The sequence below is a fragment of the Dasypus novemcinctus genome, chromosome 25 (genome assembly GCF_030445035.2).
Source record: "Dasypus novemcinctus isolate mDasNov1 chromosome 25, mDasNov1.1.hap2, whole genome shotgun sequence".
NCBI lineage: Eukaryota > Metazoa > Chordata > Mammalia > Cingulata > Dasypodidae > Dasypus > Dasypus novemcinctus.
In genome coordinates, this window is record NC_080697.1 from 16,247,886 (window position 1) to 16,269,036 (window position 21,151).

Here is a 21,151-nt window from a genome sequence, read left to right on the forward strand (position 1 = left end):
GAAATTTCCTTTAGAAATAGTGTGTTTTCAGCAAAGATTTAAAAGTGTGTTGTTCTCATGGACAACTAAGCAATCAAGTTTGAAATTACAATTTTTGAAAAATAAGGTTGACAAAGGGTGCCATGAATTCTTACTAATTTTCAAAATATGCTTTTTATCAGTGAAAATAACCACAGCTGAACAATTATGGGGAGAACTAACTAAAGAATTAGAATAAAAATTCAGTTTCATGGATCATTAAGAATACATTCTTGAGACTCTGACCTTACTCATTTTTCCTCAGGTTCGTAAATCTATACATTATCTATCTGTAAAGAATGGGCTTTATACCATGATTTCCAAAGATTAGATATCATGCCCCTGGCCCTCTTCTGTCATATCCTAAAAATCAGGTATTTGCAAACACAAAAATGAGATCTCTTGGATTGGACAGGATGCCAGGTTATCTCTAGATACATCTTGATATGAAACTATGGGGCTACTGCCCTCTCCTTAAATCTGGCTTAGTCCTCAATTCCATAAGTGCTCTTCCTGACATTAGGGAGTTCAAAATTCAAATGTACTGCTGAAATGGAATCTAATCAAGGTACATGTGTTTCTTTTCACAAGATTCTTGTGGCTCTTCTACTTCTCCGGATGAGCTAGGAAGAACATGTTGAAACTAGTCCTGAAACTCACTTCTCAGAGAATCTGGAAACAGAAAAAGTTTCTACTATCTTCATGAGATTTGTTTCTTCACAAACTCCTAGGGCCTGGATTAGTGAATATCTGCTAATGAATTACTGACCGCTGTGAAGAAAAGAAAACCTATTTTTGTCCCTGAGATATTTTCTTGCCATTGTTTCAGAAACAAACAATGATCACATGAAAAAAAAAGAATGCACCTTGTTTCTTCATTTTTCTATTATCTCGACTATTAGGTGGTTGGGAGAAAGAACAGATGAAGGGGGAAAACAAGGAGATGGATGAGGAGAGTTGATTATACGAGTGTTCTGAACGAAATTCAAGACCCTGATTTTTGTTTATCAGGAAATTCCTCATTTTACTTTTTTCCATACAATCCGGGGTGTAGTATAAGGCAACAACTGAGGGCCCTTACCCATACCACTCTCAAATATATGTCGGATCTCACGATTCACCAAAAACTCGAAGGCTTTTATTTTCACTTTTAATTATCTTTTACTTAATAATAAAATGAAAAATAAGATATATGAAGTACATACAATCTATATACATATATTTATTGCAAATACTTAAAATTCTTATGTAAAATGATTTCTCTATATTATTTGTGAAAAAATATGACTTTTTAAATGGTGTTGACACCAACTTCTCTGTACATACCCTCAATTCCAAAGGCAAAAAGACATAAAAGTTTAGCATTAACCAAACCAATCTATACAAACCTTGTAGCCAGAAAGGGAAAAAATAGCTTGTGGTAAATAAGTCAATTTTCTTTTAAAATAAAAGATAAACCCCAAAACTATTCCCCTTATTGCATTTTGTGGAAATAATCTGAGTGCCTTTAAAGTAACTTCCTTTGAAATAATTTGTGCCTTAACAGTGAGGTCCTACATTTAACATACTATAGACTAGAAATTCAAAGTCTTCCACTGTTGCTTTTTACATAGATATTAAAATATATATTAATTAAAATATATTACTGGAAAGCTATTTTTAAAATTGATCTTTAATAGTTGTATCAAATGTAAAGCATTAAAAAAAATAAAGTAACCAAGAATCTTTGAAGCTATTACTTCAACTTTAGGAAATATTTTACCTATTGTTCTCTTTCAATAGGTGTATAGATATTGAAACATGGTAGGAAAGATCCCTGCCTATTATCATGTTCCCCAAAATCTCTTTGGACTATCTAAAAATTGAGCTGGAAACTACCCTTGGGCCAAGTTTTTACTTAGCACTTTGTAGTTAGGCAATGGGGATACTTCTCCCTCCTTGCTGTGATGTGAAACATCTGGGTCAGAGAAACCCTGGCACTGTTTACTGACAGTGAATTCTAGAAATAAATGACATTGTAACAACCAGAGAAGACCCCCTTCAATACAACAAATCACTTCATCAAACAGTTCTTCAAGGGTCTCTGAGGTGGAGAAAGGCAATCACAAGCAATTGGGATAGTTACTGTCAGTCCATTAATATTTATGAAATTTAACCTTTACTTGGAAGGCAATGAGGTCTTCCCTTCCTTTGGCTATTTATTTAAATCTGAGATAAGTCCTAAAACATCTACATTTGTGTGCCTTCCCAACCAACCTAAGTAAATTCCCTGCCATCCCACCTCCCAAAGAAAAATTTCCCATTTGCAAGCTCATACTTAAAAATGTCACATGGGATACCACAGATAGCTTCAGTAACATGAGTACAGATGTTAATGAATAGAAGTAGGGCAAAACAACTCCACGTTATCTGTTTGTATGGTTTTATTTGCTCTTTAATAGGGTGGAAAATTTTAACTTTAATCAAAATCCTTTAAGGTTCAGGGAGCCTTCTCTATTAGTAGACTTAGAACATTCATAAATAAAGACTGAGATGATAAACTGTTAACACACTCTCCCCGAGGTGGTCTGCAGTGGAAGGTAAATGAAGGCTAGTGAAGGTTATGCTGGAGGCACGTGCACCAGGCATAATGCCGAACTAGTCACCGGAGTACAAACTTCATACTTAATACCATAAGCTTAGCACTTCTGAGATTGAACTGAAAAGTAAAACAACTTTGAAAACCTAACATAAAAACTGCTTTGAAGGTACTGGAGTACCACACTCTAATAATTTCCTTAATGCTTTTCTTGCTTCTACTGTTTTTCAAAAGGGCCAGATTTTAATTTTTTTTCTTTCCATTTAGCTCAAAAGATGAAGACTTTCTACTTCAAACCACTGTTTTAAAACAAACTAATATATTGGATTGGTAGTAATCCAATTTACTATCAATCTAAGGGAATCTGACTGTTCTCTTATTTGTCAAGATTGAAACAGTGTACCTAGCTGGCGGAACTTCTGTTTTAGGGGCATTAAAAAAGGCAAATATTTTATTAGCTGAATATTATTTGTTAAGAGAATCCAGATAATCGTAATGCTTAGGACCTATCCGCGGTAGCCTGCTTGGGTCAAGATAAAGAGGCACAACATGGTGTATTCGCAAAATGATGTGGAAATCTCTTATGCCTTTCCTCCTTTCCTGGTCAGTCTTTCCATCTTCAGAATAAGGAAATATGGAGGAAGACCTTTCAATGACAGGAAAGGAGCGAAACAGACACATCACTTTGACCAATCCAAATTGGTAAATGTTATTTATTTAGCATGGGCTCAGTCCTGAAACACTCAACCACTTTCAACACATAGACCAGTCTTCAGTCCTGCCCCGTAATGGGAGAGTGAAGATGGGTATGGATGGAGTTTTACCATCAACAGGTCTGTTAAAATGCCCATTGGACTACCCAAGGTACTGAACATTTGAAAGTAAAACCAGAGTTCCTACTAATTTCCTACTAGTTCTTATCCCGAGAACTTACTCCTGGATCCCTGCAGGAACTTGCCTTCGCTTCTCTTAGCTAGGTGTGTGCTGGGAGAAAAGGGGAAGATGGAAGGACATGATATTATCTTGGCCGAAACGGAACACAGATATGAATCCTATTATCTGCCTTGGGCCAAAAAAAAGTCAGGAAGAAAAATGAAAAATAATGCAGTGAGTTTCTTACGGGGTCTGGAGCAGGGACTGTGGGAAAGTATTGAAAGAGTGAATAAAGAAGGGGATGGGGTAAAGTAGGGTGGGATGGGTAGCAGAATGGGAACAAAGTGAAGATTACTATTGCCTACTTTCTCCTAATCTGGAATGTGATTTAACAAGTTTAAATTGTTCTGCATTTTATAAATATCACATCCTGAATATTAAGTACAAATACAACTGTACTAGGTTGCACTAATATTTTTACTTTACACACTTGGAATTAAGAAATCAGTATACAAATGATGCAAATTAACAATCCCCAACTTAATAACACATTCTGGTCAACTGTAGACTTATTTTAATGTTCTTTAACCATGACCTAAATTTATGTACTAAAAAAAAGTTCATTTACTAAAGATAGGATTAAAAAAAAGAAAAAAAACCCCAAAACAAAAAAGCAACAACAAAAAACCAGGAACGAAAAACAACAACAAAACTTTGGGGCTAATCTTTTCTTCCTTTCTAGATGTGCCCTTAGCCATTCACTGACGCCCTTTTACATTAGAAGTTTCTAAAACAGAAAAAGTGCCTGATTTTTACTGTGTGTATGTGTTTAAAGTAACACATAACACAAGATTACTCCATCCTCCACAGATGCCTGGCAGGTCAAAACAGGGTTAAAAGAATGGGCAAATGTGGCCTTAATGATCTTTTCTTCTTGCAGCAACAGTTGCATATAGAACATTAGGTAACTGGTTGGGAGACAAGAGGAAAAGAGAGGCTACTTTGCTTCTAGTATTAAAATGGTTTACCAAAGTTCTTTATGTTCCGTTTAACCATTTCTGTACTTTCATTCCCTTGCCCAACAAAACACATAGTTCAAATTATCTCCTCACTAACACTGTTCTGTTAAATTTCAGACTAGTATTTCAAACCTGCTTGTAAACTCCCATGAATGATTAAGCATGGGGCTATTATTGCTGGAACTGCTGCCCTGCGGTCTGTATTACAGGATGAAGTCCAGAGAGAAACAACCTTTTACAGACCACACTGTCTCAGGATAAAGGGGTGCTATTAGGGAACAGCAGGGATCTACAAATTGCAAACAGATGCTTGGCAACAGTGCTGGTTTATGGGAGCCAAGAACCAAGCCAGAGCTTTCAGAGTCTGAAATACTACCTGCGAAATTAATGCTGTATCAAAAATTTGTACATAAAAAGGTTCCATCTAGGGTAAAGGGACTGAGTAAAACCCTGAATCTAAATCCTGCAAGGCCGAATAATTTATGAATAATCTGCAGCCAGACTGTCAAGACATAATCAACATGGATGATAATTCCTTTAGACCATTTCTTCACTCTCTCCTTTCCTCTCAGGAAAAGCCAGAAGGGAGGCAGCTCCCTGTCACCATGCATGACATTAAACTTTTCTGAGTCACTGAAGTGGAACATAGATCTAAATTCAAAGTAACGCATTATTACCTAAACACTGAGAAAATGTTAAAACAAAATGTGACATATTTACATGATTTTGTAAGTGCAAACTTGTCACAAATTCACAAAGTCTTGCTTGACTTAGACTATACAAGGTGCTCTTCCTCTAAAATGCAAAGATCTGTACTCTGTATTCCTGATTAAGTAACATTTGTCTCTTAAGACAACTGAAACCTACTTGATTTCTGTGATTCCAAAATGACACAAAATGACACATTTTGTCAACTCTTCCCTTTCCCCTCCTTTACTGTGTCTTCTTTTTCTAGTCTTATTACCGAACAACAAGGCAGGAGACACACAGTTTGGAGGGTCCAATGCAATCATCATGGCAGAAAGCTCCACACCCTTTGCACATGATCATGGCTTTCAATCGGCAGTAACATTTTGAAGGTGTGTCCTCTATGCTGTTCTCTTCGGGAAAGGTCTGAACGGGAATAGTCTGGCCATGGCTGCTGGGATTCATGGCTTGGCTAGCAGGGATGGTAGTGACAGTCACTGAAAAGGACATGACATCACCTACGTTGCTAGATACCTGGCTACAGTCAGGCATACCTGGTACAGCAGAGTTATGGTCCATGTCAGATGAAGTGGAGACATTGATCATGCCTCTGTAGCTTGGCCCCATCTGTGTGGGGCTTCCATACAGCTTTGGGGTTTGCAGCGGTGGAAGGAGCAGAGGTTGATGGGTGGGGCTGTCTGCAGGTAGAGGAAGAGCAGTAGAATTGAAAAGCTCAGGGCTGCTATGCATCATCTTACTTCTCACTGCATGAGCCATCTGCTTCTGTGCTGCCTGAATAAAATCTCTGGCTATGGTCTTTTCATCAAATGTTTGGCCTCTAGCGAATAGGTAATTCAACTTGCTTATAGTGGTTTGCTCATTTGCTGGTGTTTCTGCCTTCACATTCTTATTAGCTAAGCAATCACTGGTGGAGAGAGTTTCCCTACTGTGAGGTTCAGAACTTGTTTCACACTTGCCAGAACTCTGGGAAGAATGTGGCTCCTCCTTTACCATGACAGATTCCTGCTCATCACCAGTACTCTCTTCATCAGTTTCATCTTCTTTGCTGCTGCTACTATCTCCTGTTGCTCTTTTACAATCTGTAAATCTCATTTTCAAGGCCTCAGTAGGGCTACTTAGACAAAAACTGTCTTCAGGGTTTATAGAATGGGTCCTCCTAAAGCTCTCTGAACCCCGGCCATAGGTGGAAATGTTAAGTAAGTAGTGGCCTGACATTGCAGGCTTGGATGTCCTTCTGCCAGCAAAACCCAGCATAAACCTCTGGCTTGTGGAGATGTCTTCAAACTGGAGACCTGAGTGAGTGAAGTTGAACTGGGAGGGCTGCAAGACTGTGGGAACATTCTGGTTTCGAACCCTTTGAATGAGAGTCTGAAGGATCTGATCTTGGGTTGCTTTACTCAGTCCTTCTTGGTATGGATGTGTGTCAATGCTAGAGTCCCTCAGATCCTTAGCTGAAAAGAGCTGAAGGGTTCTTGGAACCTGGGGTAGCTGCTTATTTTGCAAGGTTTTACCCAGCTGCTGTATAGCTGGATGGGACTGCCTCTCATTAACTTCCTCTCTTGTGTTTTTTTCCAATAAGTTGGTACCTGTGGGTACTCCGATCCCCTTTTCCTCTTTTGTAGGCAGTGGAACAGTTTTCATTTCAACTTTGGTGAGAGGTTTAGGCAGAATTTGTTCCATGGGAACATCTTTGCCCTGGAGCAGCTGAGTGACCAAAGGGTTGTTAGCAGGGATACTAGAGCTTAGTCTTGAAACAGGTCCATTCATATTTGAAGTTCCTGGAGTTTTAAGGCTTGAAGCTGCTGGCATAGAGCTTGAGGATGGAGCCAATCCAGTAGATGGTATAGTTACACTGGCCTGGGGTCGAGGAAGTTTTTCTAAACTGGCTGTTGTCATCAATAAAGATGTTAAAGGGGCAGACGTCATAGCTACTGGAGAACTAGCACTTGTGTCTGCTGAGGCTGAAGGGTTTGGTGTATTCTTATTCAAACTTGCTCTGGGCTCAACTGTGCCATCAGTTGCAAAGTGAACAGGTGAGGCACCTGAGATTAGGGCAGGACCGGCTGAAGTAGAAGGTGCTTTCTCCTGTCTGCAATTGCTGGGCCCTTGTGGGTGGCTAACAGAGGCCACTGTGGCTGTTGCCCTGGTGGCATTCAGTCTTTCATTATTCGATTTCTCTAAAGCTGGTGGGGGTGAGTTAGTGTGGGTCGGTGCTGCGGCACTTGGGCATGCTCCACTGAGAGCAGAGGTGGGAGGCACTGAGGAGGTCTGCTGTAGTTGTGCTCCAGAGACACTAGGAGGCTGTGCCTGGCCTGGGGTCTTGGTCTCCGATTGGGGCTGAGTCCCTGAACCACAGGGTAAAAGCTCTCTCGTACCTCCCCTGCTTCCAGTTCCTGCCAGGTCCAGTGTGGGGCCCTTTCCAGTTTCACTGCTTCTGTCTGAGCCTGGACTCCCTCTTGCAGCAGTTTTCCTTTCATCACCCTCTCCTGGACCGTGTCCACCCCCTGGGCCAGGTCCTGGAATGGTCCCTCCAACGGAGGCGGCTGCAGCGGCTGCGGCTGCGGCTGCGGCTGCGGCCCTCTGTGCTTTGACCAGTTGGGCTTTTGCTTTGATGTCTGCAAGGGTTCTGGCTCCTGTTCTGTTAGTACTAGTGATGGAGACTGGAAAACGAGCCCTGGGAGAGACCTGCGATGTAGGAAACGGCATGGGGGGGATTCTGGAGACTGGGATCTGAAAGAAGGGAAAAAAAACACACAAACCCAGATCTTAGTTTTCACTTATGAGAATAATCCTTAATTAACTAAACTTAAACTTTTAGAGTAGGGTCAAGAGGAGAGTACCTGTGACAAAGATGGGCGGTCAATGGCTGGCCTTAGACCGAACCATGGAAATAGAAACACAAGTTTGTCGCTAGGGTCCTTCCACCTCCTCTTTAAGTGCCAAAAACATTCCTCTCTCCCCAGGAATGCCTTTATGTCCACTCTCATCCCAAATCCCCATTCTTCTTCTCAACCCAAGTCCCTCTTACTATTTATTTAAGACATAGATCTTTCCATGGTATCTGCATTTTTAAGTGTGTGTGTATGTGTGTATGAGTAAGAGAGAGAGAAAGGAAGAGAAAGAGATGTAAAACATTACTGTGTTTACATCTTAGCTTTAATAACCAAGGTTCAGGTGCAATACCTGTTTTCTTCTATTCTCCACACACACACACACACACACACACACACACACACACACACACACACACACTGTTAAACATATGCCCAGGATTATCTCAAATTACAGAGGCTTCTAGATAGTGCTGGAAGGAAGACAGTGTGGATATAGTATTTACCACTTACTTGTGGAGCTTTTCAAAAATATAAGTGTTCTAAATTTTACCCCCAAATTTATAGATGAGAACCACAAGGAAAAAAAATGTATTTCTAAAATTCTCATGAGACTGATGCACCATCAGGTTTGAATCATGGTTTTCATATCATATCATGTTTAAAAGGAATCTGACTCCTGCTCTAAACAACACTTTGAAAGCTACTGGAGTTTAGAATGCATCAAGATCTGGGCCCTTCTAGTAGTTGGTTGAGTTTTTAAAGGAGTCAATAACCATTATGAACATGTTAGAGGGACTGTATAATAGCTGTCACAAAGTCCATGTATTTTACAACATATGATGTGCTTAATCCCTTTCTTGAAGGTGCATCTATTTTCCATTCCAATTTTAACAAGCCTAGATAGCATATTTACTGAGCACATAGTATTTTAGAAGCTGCCCACAGTAAGAAAGAAGCAACTGTTTTCCTTTCGTGATAAAGTCTAGAAGGAGATCATTGAAGAGGGGGAAAAAACAGACAAACCTAGAAAATTGGACACAAGAAAATGAAAACACAGCTGTTTACGGTAATTTATCTAGGTACAAAGAACCTTACAAAAGAATAATCTTGAGAGTAATGTCATATAATTATGTCTACTATCACAGGGACTGAAAATGATTAATTACATTGAAATTAAATAAGAATCATCATTAAAAAGGATCAAAATAACAAGTTTTAATATTTCAAAATGATAAACCAGTTATTTATATAAATAGCCTTATTATCTGATTATGTAAAATGAATAAGATGTTATACCTTCTTTTTAACTATAAAACCACTCAAAGTTATGTAGGCACTGATAAATTACCTTACTGAGACGACCAACCCTGGCATAGGAATGGGATTAGACTCTGTTTTTTCAAAATTGTGTACAGAATGTGAAACATTGTACACGTATACACCTAACAAAATTATAGCATTTGTAATGAAATTCTTTGTTTTCTATTTAAATTTTACTTGAAAGTTTTGTTCTGTTATAAATTTTATTACACTTTGTCTAAAAAAAGCAGGGCTTAAGATATGGTCTATGCTTAAGAGATACTAAGGAAACTTCTCATGTAGAGTCTCTGGGGGGATGAGGAGGAAGAAAAAAGGAAAAGGAAAAAGGTAAAATTCTATTAATTTGGTTATGGTGGACTTAACTTTTCAGTGTAGAGTCTCTCTAGATTAACAGAAAGCAGACAAGATATAATATAATCCAACTTCTTTACAGATGAGAAAACAGAGATTGTGTGTCTTCCCTAGTGTCATTTATAGTAAAACAAAAACTCAGCTCTCAGGTCTGGAGATATGCTCTGATGAACAACACTAAAGAAAGACTTCTAATATTTTTATCAGAAGAACAGTAAAACAGTCTATCATAAAAAAGAGACTGTCAAAGCAAGACAGTCAAGACAGTGATGATAATGGTGGATGAGTATTGAAAAACAAGACAAAAAAATTCTGAAGTGCTAAAATGACAAATCTTAAAATTAATAATGAAGAATGTCATACACCATTAGTATATCAAGAAGCATAATAAGAAGAGTCAAGTTATGTATGCAGTAGATCAAATACTAGTAATTAAATGTTTCCAAGGGCTATCTCCTGATATAACTAATTTGGTTAATCCAAGTTAAATGAACAGGGAAAAACATATTTCTATTTGGCTTAATTTTTCTATTTATATACTAATGTGAATGGATTAATACCCAGTGGCAGGGCTCATGACAGGCACTCAATACTATCTATGAAATAAATGAATGAACTACACATGATATTAAGCACAAGCCCAAGTATTAATAAAACTTTAACATCAGGTGAAAAATGTGCTTAGATTTTAAATAGCTCACCTCTGTTGGATGCAGTCTATATATGTCATTATAGACACACAATAGGAATTTGAAAGATTTTATATGCAGTAATATAGGGCAAAACAGAAGTTAATGCGATATGCTATGGAGTAGAGCTTAGCAAGGCTAATCCATTTTACCAATTCCCTTTAAGTAACCAGTAGTGACCCATGGCAGCCACACACATCTCCTTTAATAGGAGGGAACTAAAGGTAGTTCTCAACCCACAGAACATCAAATCAGTTATGACAGTAAGAACCAAAATATACTTAAAATATCATGGCTCTTGGTACAAAGATGATCTCTTGACAATATCAATAGCCTTCTCATGCTTCTTGTCTTATTGCTTATTCTGTCATATGAGACATGAAAAGTAGCCAGCATGGGGATGAAGGTGAGGGACATTAGATACCAAGTCCCTTTATTTATTCCAAACATCTATAACGAGCTACAGGAATACAGCTCTGAATGTCTATTTAGCTTTTGACAAGCAATAACTTTATTCTTATAAACATCAGTTACATGCTTATCAAATATATACAATTGCTTCTGCATTAAGTAATATTACAAATGACCTGAAAATGAGTAGGTATGACCCAAAACTTAAGATTTTAGACCATTTCTCCTTTCCAACTCTCCCCACTTTCTTACCTTGAGAGGTGGTACTTTTTGCACCTGGACTCTGTCCCCTCTATTGAGAAAGGGCCGTGGCGAGATCGGAAATGGCTGGTGGTGCTGGTGAGTCTCAGTGACACGCAGTCTTTTCTCCCAGCTCAGAGGGGGCTCTTCTTGGGTGAGAGAAGATTTCCTCTTGAGGCCTTCTGGGCTCTGCTCAACAAGAGTTGACAGAGACTCTGTCATAGTGGTCTCCTGTGGACCTGCTTCTACTATGGGCTTCGTCATTGGTTTTTCCACTCCAAGACTCTTGGCTTTGCTTAGGGATATAACTAGAGCATCTTGGCTTTTGTTTTTGTTACAATTAGAAACTGAGGTAAGGTCATTCTCTTTCTCAGACTCCTGTTCAGCAGAAGCAACTGGTTTCTGTTCCAAGAGATCCTCATCCTTTGGGCACTTGATGGGAAGAATGGTGCTAAACTCATTCGTATTGCTAGCTGAGGAAGGCAGGGGCTCTGTAGATTTGGAGAAGTTTGGCTCTGCCTTATTTTGACTTTCATGTTCTTCTTTTTTAACTGGTGATAGCATTTGCATTGCTTCTTCTTTAGACTCTAACTGGAAAACTACGGGGGCTATTCTGATAGGAGAGGCCTCTGAAGGAAGTGTGGTTTTTGGTTGCTCAGCTGGGGTTTTCTTTACTTTGGGATCGCTGTTAGAAGCTATTAATTTCTTTGAATCCTCAAGGCTCAGACCAGAACTGAAAGTGGAAGAAAGAAATATTCTAGCTGAGAAATGACCCATGTTATTAGAGGCATTATGAGATAATGGAATATGACAATGCCTGATATGCAGTGGGTATTCTTCATTCATTATCTTCAGATGGAGTGATGCTATCTAGTGCAGGTTCTGGAGCCAGATGTTGGCTGTGACACTGACTGTCCATGTTATATTAAGTACGTTACTAGCCTTCTTTTTCATAGTTTCCTCAACTGTACACTGGAGTTAATTGTTTCATAGTGTTGCTATGAAGATTAACTATGTTAATGTATGTAAATTACTAAAAACAACACCATACTTAATAAAAGCTCAATAATGTTAGCTATTACTACTTCTACGTATCCAAGGGCTCTGTAGTCCAGAGGCATGTTATCACAGGCTACCCAGAAAGGGCCTGGGATTGAGTTTAGACTGCAACCAACTCTGCTTTGTACTACCTGTAGGAAGGGCATCCAAAGATATCCAATGGAACCCTGAGAAGACAGTAGTAGAGTCGACTGTCAATGTTTTCCAGAGGTTGAAAATTTTAACACTATGGGTTTTTAAAAAAATCTGTTTAAACTCCCCTTGGTACAGCTCTAAAATTCTGAGATTACGTGCCTCTGAGCTATCTTGGGGGTACAGGCCAATCAGGACTTCCCAAGTGTGGCCTAAGAGCTAAGCTACTCCTTAAAGGGCCACCGGAGATTCTTCCGAATGTTTTAAAGTATCATATAACAGGCAAAAACAGTGTAGTCTTAGATGATGTCAAATAATTAGGACTGTGTCTTTCTTTCAGATGGAATGGCTTACAATATTGGGCAGTAACCAAAAAAAGTCCTCTTATAAAAGCTGGCAAAAACAGCTGAAAACAAAAAGACCCAAGAACTGTGCTAATGCTCTACTTGTCTAGTAAGGAGGGAATGAACAAATCTTTGTGGAATTACTGCTAGCAGTAATAATGGCTTAAATGTAACACCATTATTTTCATAGATGAGTTCAAACCTCATACCAAGAAATCAGAAGATCAGTATGAGACTCTTACTCTGAATAGAATTCTTTTCCTAAATGACTGTGAAGTGGCTCAATAAACACTACCTACCTGGAGGTAAGGAAAAAGGCCTTAAGTTCTCAAGTTATGGTTATGAAGTCTTCTGAACAGCTGCCATTTGGCATGCAGAAGGCAGGAAGGGAGACTAACAAATAGGATTCTGGGTATTCCATCCTATTTAAAACAAAACTGTTTTTCATCTTTTTAAATGTTCCCAATAAGACTGCATTGGACTTTTTGTTAGGAAAAAAAATGATTTAGAATACAGCACCCTGAGGGCTGATGGTTTCTATCTTGGTTCAGCTGTGTAGAATCAGAGGTGAACTTAATTATACTTTAGGTATAAATGGGTCCATATTATAGGATTCCTAGGATTTCTTAATTATTTTGGATAAGTTCTGGGATGCTTAATGATTATTAAAAAGTGTACTGGAATTCAGAATTTTTATATCGTTTAAAGTTCTGTAAGAAAAGCCAATCCTTTCAAAGAAAGGGAATCTAATTCAAGATAATGAAATAAATTTTTTTTCTTCAAGGAACCATCCTGCCCATCACGATGGTGTGTTAAGAGTCAAGGATTATGAGTAATTAAAATTTTGTACACCAGAGATTCATAAAAAGAAAAAAAAAATCCCTTCCTGTTAAAGAGGAATTGGTAAAATTAAAACTATGAGGAAACTGGAGGCTAGCTTTTCTGACAAGGTGCCCCATGACACAAGTGGGAATTAAAATATGGTTTACAACCCTGTTCTGATAATACCTCTGGCCATAGTAGCTTTCAAAGAATTGTTCTTTCCATGGCTCCACTTTTTTTTCCTTCTCAATCTCTTGTCGAATTCGCACCTGCATCTCAGGTGTAAACTCACCTGTGATGTAAAAAAAAAGATATTCAATATAAAGAGTCATGCAGGAATCAGAATACTATAATGTGAAAGTAAGAGAAGTTTCCAGAGTTACTCATTCTAAGTAAGTGCCTAAATGTTATCAGGTGGAATAAAAATAAATTTGTACACCACTCCATGCAGCGTATTAAGAGCCTTAATACTTGGTTAAGGTCAAGAGGACCTTTCTCTAGGCTTCCTTGGCAGCACCTACCTCCTGTCCCAAACATTATAATCCCTCTAGTTTATGAGATCTCTAATCTTTACTATTTTTTTCTCACTTTGGAAAAATAGTGTGCTTCCAATAAATAACGGCACAATGTTTTTATTTTAATTTTTTAAGATTTATTTCTGACCCGCCCCCCCCCAGTTCCCCCCGTTGTCTGCTCTCTGTGTCCATTCGCTATGTATTCTTCTGTGTCTGCTTGTGTTTTCATTAGGTGGCTCCGGGAACTGATCCAGGGACCTTTCGGAGTGGGAGAGAGACGATTACTCTCTTGTACTACCTCAGCTCCCCTGTTCTGCTATGTCTTCTTATTTTCTCTCTTCTGTCTCTCTTGTGGCATCATCTTGCTGTACCAGCTCTCTGCGTTGGCCAACACTTCTGCACAGGGCAAATTCCCATGCAGGGTGGCACTCCTGCTTGGGGCCGCATTCCTGCATGGACTGGTATTGTGTGTGGGCCAGCTTGCCCTGGGCATTGAACCCTGGACCTCCTATATGGTTGACAGGAGTCCAACTGGTTGAGCCACATCTGTTTCCCCGCAATGAGTTTTAAAGTTCTGTTTCTCCAAGGCAACTTACATTTTAGGCCTTTTATCTCTACCTGCCTAATGAAAAGCTATGTTCCGCTTAGAGGCATTTGAGATTCCAGTAAAAATGTAGGAAAATATTTCAAAGTTGTCAGTTTTCTAATTTTCCAGGAACTGTTCTAGTCTAAGTGCCCTACCCAGACTCTCAACATGCCGAAGACCCAAACTACTCTGAGTATGCCATTTGCATATACCAACCACCTCAACCCTTCCTACTCTATTAGCAGAGAACAGTGAATGTGCTTGGCAGGGCACCTTCAAACTAGTGGCTCAGAAAGGGTGCTTGCTCCCTTTTATATTCTAAAACTGAGACATCAGGAAATAAGAGAGAAAAATAACAGAATTTGAGGCTTCAGGCCTCTTGGGGGTAAAGAGGGAAAAGAAAAATGTTAGAAGACAATAAACATCATAGTCTTAGGCAAACGAACAGGAAAAGAGGAATTTGCATGTCAGAATCCAACCCAATGAAAGCACAAGTATGTGATTATACTAAATACCACTGATTGTACACTTTGGATGGATTTAAGTTTTATTAAAATGTCAATAAAATTTGTTAAAAAATATTTTTTAAAAATTATGTTAAGTGAAAGAAACCAACTACATAGTGTAATGACTCCACTTATAAGAATGTAAATATAAATAAATCTATAGAGACAGAAATAAATTAGTGGTTGTATAGGGCTGGGGAAAGAGAGAGGCTCGGAGAGGTTACTACTCAGGGGTATGGGGCTTTCTTTTTGGAGTAATGAAAATGTTCTAAAATTGATTGTGATACATGTACAACTCTGTGATTATATACCTTGAACTATTGACTGTATATGTGAATATATCTCAGTAAATCTGTTTTTAAAAAAATGAATCCAACCCAGAACTTCTGCCTTTTTATGTTGACTCTGCTGTGTTTTGTAGAATGAGGCTTAAAAAGTATTGCAGTTTTTTGTTGTTACTGTTTCTTGTGATCACTTGATGATGGTGTGTGGCAGTCACTTGCGTGCATGTTAAAAAAAAAAGTAACACTGATAAAAATCAAGGACCTATTGATGCTAGTACCTACATACACAAAATGTGCGGAGGTAAAAACTTTACCAATTTATTCTTAAAGTATTAGTAATTGATAAGTTACGAAGTGCTTATGTGATTTCAATCTTCCAAGAAAAAAGGAAATCTGTAAGAAAGGGAATGTATCAAAGTAATCAACAAGAGATCCCTTCTTCACAGAATTTGCTCCAAGAAGAAAAGGGTGGGGAAAGTCAACAGTTACAGTGCACAATATATTTATTAGCTGGACATTTAACCCTGATTTTAAGTAGTCTGACAAAAAATAAAAAATGAATAGCATTCCTAATATTCTTCTTATAAATGTATTTATTTTTTAAAGATTTATTTATTTTCCCCATTTGCCCCCTTGTCTGCTCTCTCTGTCCGTTTGCTGTGTATTCTTCTGTGTCTGCTTGTATTCTTATTAGGCGGCTCCGGGAACCGATCCTGGGACCTTCCAGGATGGGTGAGGGGCAATTACTCTCTGGCACCACCCCAGCTCTCTGTTCTGCTACGTCTTCTTATTTTTTCTCAAGTGTCTCTTGTTGTGTTATCTTGCTGCACCAGCTCTCCGCATCAGCTGGTACTCCTGCGCGGGGTGGCTTTTCCATGCAAGGCGGCATCCCACACAGGATGGCACTCCCACGTGGGCCAGCACTCTGCATGGGCCAGCTTGCCACATGGGCCTGCTTGTCCTCACCAGGAGGCCCTGGGAGTCAAACCCTGGACCTCCTATACAGTAGAGGAGAGCCCAATTGGTTGATCCACATCCGTTTCCCATTATAAATGTATTTATTTTAAAGCTTCTCATGCTTATTGTAAGCTACTTTTTGGCATGACTTTAAATTGCTTTTCAAGTGTTATCTTGTATTCTGTATGTACTGAAAAAGAGATGTAACTTTTTTTTTATTTTTTTATTTAATTTCCCCCCCCTCCCCTGGTTGTCTGTTCTTGGTGTCTATTTGCTGCGTCTTGTTTCTTTGTCCGCTTCTGTTGTCGTCAGCGGCACGGGAAGTGTGGGTGGCGCCTTTCCTGGGCAGGCTGCTCTTTCTTTTCACGCTGGGCGGCTCTCCTCACGGGCGCACTCCATGCGCGTGGGGCTCCCCCACGCGGGGGACACCCTTGCGTGGCACCGCACTCCTTGCGCGCATCAGCACTGCGCATGGCCAGCTCCACACGGGTCAAGGAGGCCCGGGGTTTGAACCGCGGACCTCCCATATGGTAGACGGACGCCCTAACCACTGGGCCAAAGTCCGTTTCCCAAGAGATGTAACTTTTGAATTAAAAACAATACAGTCATTTTTAATTGTGATTGCATATGAAAATTGCTTGGGAGAACTTCAAAACAAAACAACAAACACTGACGCTCAGGTCTCCACCCTTGACCAATACATCAAAAGCACTGAAAGTGGGTCTGGGCATAAGTTTCTTGGGTTTTTTTGCTTGTTTGTTTCTGAGGTACCAGGGCCAGGGATTTTAAGCCCAGGACCTCGTATATGGGAAACTGGTGCTCAACTACCGAGCCATATTGGCACCACCCTGAGCTGGCTTTCCTTTCATTTGTTTTGCTTCTTGTTTGTGTGTCTGTTTTTTTTCAGGGGGCACCAGAAACTGAACCCAGCCCAGGACCCTGCACATGGGAGGCCTCAAAAATCTGCATTTTAAAATTTCCCAGTTGACTCAAAATCATTAAAATGCATATGGATGGACTCCAGATATACAGGCTTGAGATGTAGGGTTCACAGAGGACAGCTATGAAAACATCCTGTCCTTTGCCTTCCACAATTGCTCAAATACCTGTTGAGGTGGCAAGGTGCCTATAGCTCTCAAAGTGGCTCAGGTGCATATATATATACTGGCCTCAAGTAGGTATACATAGTGGGAGACACAGGAGGTATAACACTTACCTTCTGAGAGTCTTTCCTTCCAGCCTTGGGCTGCTGAAGTGAAGAACTCATTGTTAAGGGCTGAGCCATTTAACTTCATCAAACCATCTGGACCAACCTGGATCAAGTAATAAGCCAAGGAAAGCTTACAAAGAAAGTAGTAATGTAGTAGTTTACTTTCCTTCTATATAAAAAAGAATGTATGTGTATTTAAATTTTTAACCCATTTAAAAAAAAATAATTTATTGAAATATATCACCCACACACAAACATACATAAACAATAAGTGTATAGTAATAGTTGTGAACTTAGAAAACATACATACATAACAGCATACAGGACTCTCATAACTCATCTTACCACCAACACCTTTATATTGTTGTTAAACCTTTTTAACTAATGATTAAAGAGCATTGTCAAAATATTACTACTAACCAAAGTATTTTCCCCCAACCCTCCCTATTATTATCTTTGTCATTTATATACGTACATAAACAATTAAGTATACAGTAAAAGTTGTGAACTTACAAAGCAAACATGCATAACATCATACAGGAGTCTCATATATCAACCCTCCACCAACACCTTGCATTGTCTTGAGATGTTTGTTACAAATTACAAAAGAATATTGTCAAAATCTTACTACTAATTATAGTCTTTATCTTACATTTGTTATGCTTTTCCCCCAACACACCTTATTATTTTTTAAATATATTTTTTATGATAGAAGTTGTAAACTTATAAAACAATCATGCACATACGCAGAATTCCCAAGCAACACCCCTCTATCATATCAACACACTGTCACACTGTGGTGGAACATTTGTTACAGGTAAGATAATATCATCTGATTGTTACCATGTCCACAGCATACACTTGGCTCACATTTTCCATACTACCCCATTATCAATACAGTACATCTTTGGCATAGATCCAAGAATATCATATTATTACAGCTAACCACAGTCCATTGGTCATTCCAGTTGTATTTTTCCCATGTGTTCCCAACACCCTGCCATAGTGATATACATTTGCTCTAGCTCACAAAGGACACTCTTGCATCTATACCATCAACCACAAGTCTCATCCACCTCTCGGTTTACTGTGCTTTTCAGTTCCTAGATTATTCTCTAGCAGTCTGTCAATTAGCATTTACATTTCTAGACTACCATTTTCAGCCACATCCCTATTTATAAACTAGCTATTACTATGTTTACCGCCCATTCTATACATTTCCACACTTTTACAGTAAAGCTAATTAAAACTTCGATATACATTAAACATCAGTAGTCCATTTCAGTACTTCTCTTATCTCCATTAAGAATCCATCACCTACCACCAGGTCTTGAAGATATTTTCCTACAATTTCTTCTAGAAGTTTTACGGCTCTTGCTTTTATTTTTGGGTTTTTGATTCATTTTGAGTTAATTTTTGGATAGGATGTGAGTTAGAGGTCCTCTTTCCTTTTTTTGGCTATAGATATTCAGTTCTTGTTCTGCCAGAGCTGTGGGAGTTTGACAGGCCAGTTAAAAATCACTTGACCATACATGTGAGGGTCTGTTTCTGAGTCATCAATTTGGTTCCATTGTTCTATGTACCTGTCTTTATGCCAGTATCCTGCTGTTTTTACCACTATAGCCAGGTAATATGATTTAAAGTCTGGAGATGAGGGTTTGCTTTTCCTTTTTATTATGATGTTTCTGGCTCTTCAGGACCCCTTACCCTTCCAAATAAATTTGCCGTATTTTCAATTTTTTTTCCAAAACGCTGGTGGAATTTTTATCAGGGTTGCATCGAATCTGTATATCAGTTTGAGTAGAACTGACAGCTTAATGATATTTAGTCTTCCAATCCATGAGCATGGGATGTTCTTCCAGTTATTTAGGACTTTTAAAATTCTTTTAATATTGAGTTGCAGTTTTCAGAATACAAGTGCTTTACATCATTGGGTACGTTTATTTCTGACTACTTGAGTTTTATCTGTCATATTTTATTTTCACCACTCTTTTGACACTTTTAGTTACTTTTATTCATATAATCTTCATTTCTAGATTTTCTTCCAGGCCTCTCTCTCCTGTCTTTTCTATTGAGGTTATAGCACACCTTTTAGTATTTCCAGAAAATCTGGTCTCTTGCTTAGAAATTCTCTTAGTTTCTGTTTATCTGTAAATATTCTAATCTTGACCTCATTTTTGAAAGACAGTCTTGCTGGATATAAAATTCTTGGCTGGAAGTTTTTTCTCTAGTAGTATCTTAAATATATCAGACCACTGTCTTCTTGCCTCCATGGTTTCTGGTAAGAAATCAGCACTTAATCTTATTGGGTATCCCTTATATGTTACGCATTGCTTTTCTCTTGCTGTTCTCAGAATTCTGTTTTTGGCATTTGACATTCAGATTAGCATGTGTCTCGGAGTTGGTTTATTCGGATTTTTTTGGATGGGAGTATGTTGTGCTTCTTGGACATGGATATCAAAGTCCTTCTACAGGGATGGGAAATTTTCTACCATTATTTCTTTAAATATTCCTTCTGCCCCTTTTCCCTTCTCTTCTCCTTCTTGGACACCCATGACACATATGTTTGCATATCTCTGGTTGTCATTTAGCTCCCTGAATAACCTTTTTCAATATTTTCCATTCTTGGGAAGTGGATTTGGCTCAGCTGATAGAGCATCTGCCTACTATATGGTTGGTCCAGGGTTCAAACCCTAGGGCCTTCTGACCTGTGTGCTGAGCTGGTCCACGCACAGTGCTGATGCATGGAGTGCCGTGCCATGCAGGGGTATTCCCTGCATAGGGGAGCCCCCCACACAAGGAGTATGCCCTGCAAGGAGAGCCACCTTGCACGAAAAAAGCATAGTCTGCCCAGGAGCGGCACTGCACACACAGAGAGTTGACACGGTAAGATGATGCAACAAAAAGAGACACAGATTCCCGGTGCCACTGACAAGAATGCAAGCAGACACAGAGAACAGATGTTGGGGGGAGGGAGGGCGGTAAATTTTAAAAATCTTAAAAAAAAATTTTTTTTCCCCATTCTTTTCTTCACCTGTTCCTTTTTATGTTCATGTTCAGAGACCATTTTTTTAAGCTCACCAATCCTTTCTTCTACCTCCACAAATCTACTGTATGATTCTAATTTTTAAAAATTTCATCATTTATTGCACCTTTCATTCTCATAAGATCTGCTATTTTTCTATGCATGCTCTCAAATTCTTCTTTGTGCTCATCCAGTGTCTTCTTAATATCCTTAATCTTTTTAGCCATCTTATTGAATTTAGTAGGGAGGTTTGTTTGAACATCTATGATTAGTTGTCTCAACTCCTCTATGTCATATGGAGGCTTATCTTATTCCTCTAACTGGGCCATAGCTTCCTGTTTCTTGGTGTGGACTGTAATTTTTGGGTGGTGTCTTGACATTTGGCTTACTAGAGTGTTTATTCTGTGCATAAGTTTTCTCTTTAGTTTAGGGCTTCCTGCCCTTTGTCCCTTGCTGGTTGCGCAGGAGGAGCCAAGGATGTAATTGGTGCTATAAACTGTGGAGACTCAATCTGCCCTCACTGCCCCAGGGATGGTTGAAGCTTCTCCCAACTTTCTCCTTTCCCAGAGGTAGAGTCACAGTGTGTGAAATAATTCAAGTTGTGCAGGCCTAGACTGTAGTTGCCCAGAGAGACTGATGAAGCTTCACGTCCCTTTCTCCCATCTGGGGC

At 39.1% G+C, this 21,151-nt stretch overlaps 1 protein-coding gene across 2 annotated transcripts in view; it reads right to left on the bottom strand.

The window, feature by feature from the left end:
* Nucleotides 1–1,152: 1,152 nt before the first annotated feature.
* ASXL2 (ASXL transcriptional regulator 2) overlaps nucleotides 1,153–21,151 on the bottom strand; it is a 185,251-nt gene continuing 165,252 nt past the window's right edge. For both annotated transcript variants that reach the window (XM_058287729.2, XM_058287730.2), the window contains 4 exons: nucleotides 17,463–17,559; nucleotides 13,585–13,690; nucleotides 11,054–11,774; nucleotides 1,153–7,926 (listed from right to left, as the gene is read on the bottom strand). In XM_058287729.2, the coding sequence (XP_058143712.1) occupies nucleotides 5,449–7,926; nucleotides 11,054–11,774; nucleotides 13,585–13,690; nucleotides 17,463–17,559 (3,402 nt within the window). In that variant the 3' untranslated portion in view covers nucleotides 1,153–5,448. The remainder of the gene's footprint in view (nucleotides 7,927–11,053; nucleotides 11,775–13,584; nucleotides 13,691–17,462; nucleotides 17,560–21,151) is intronic.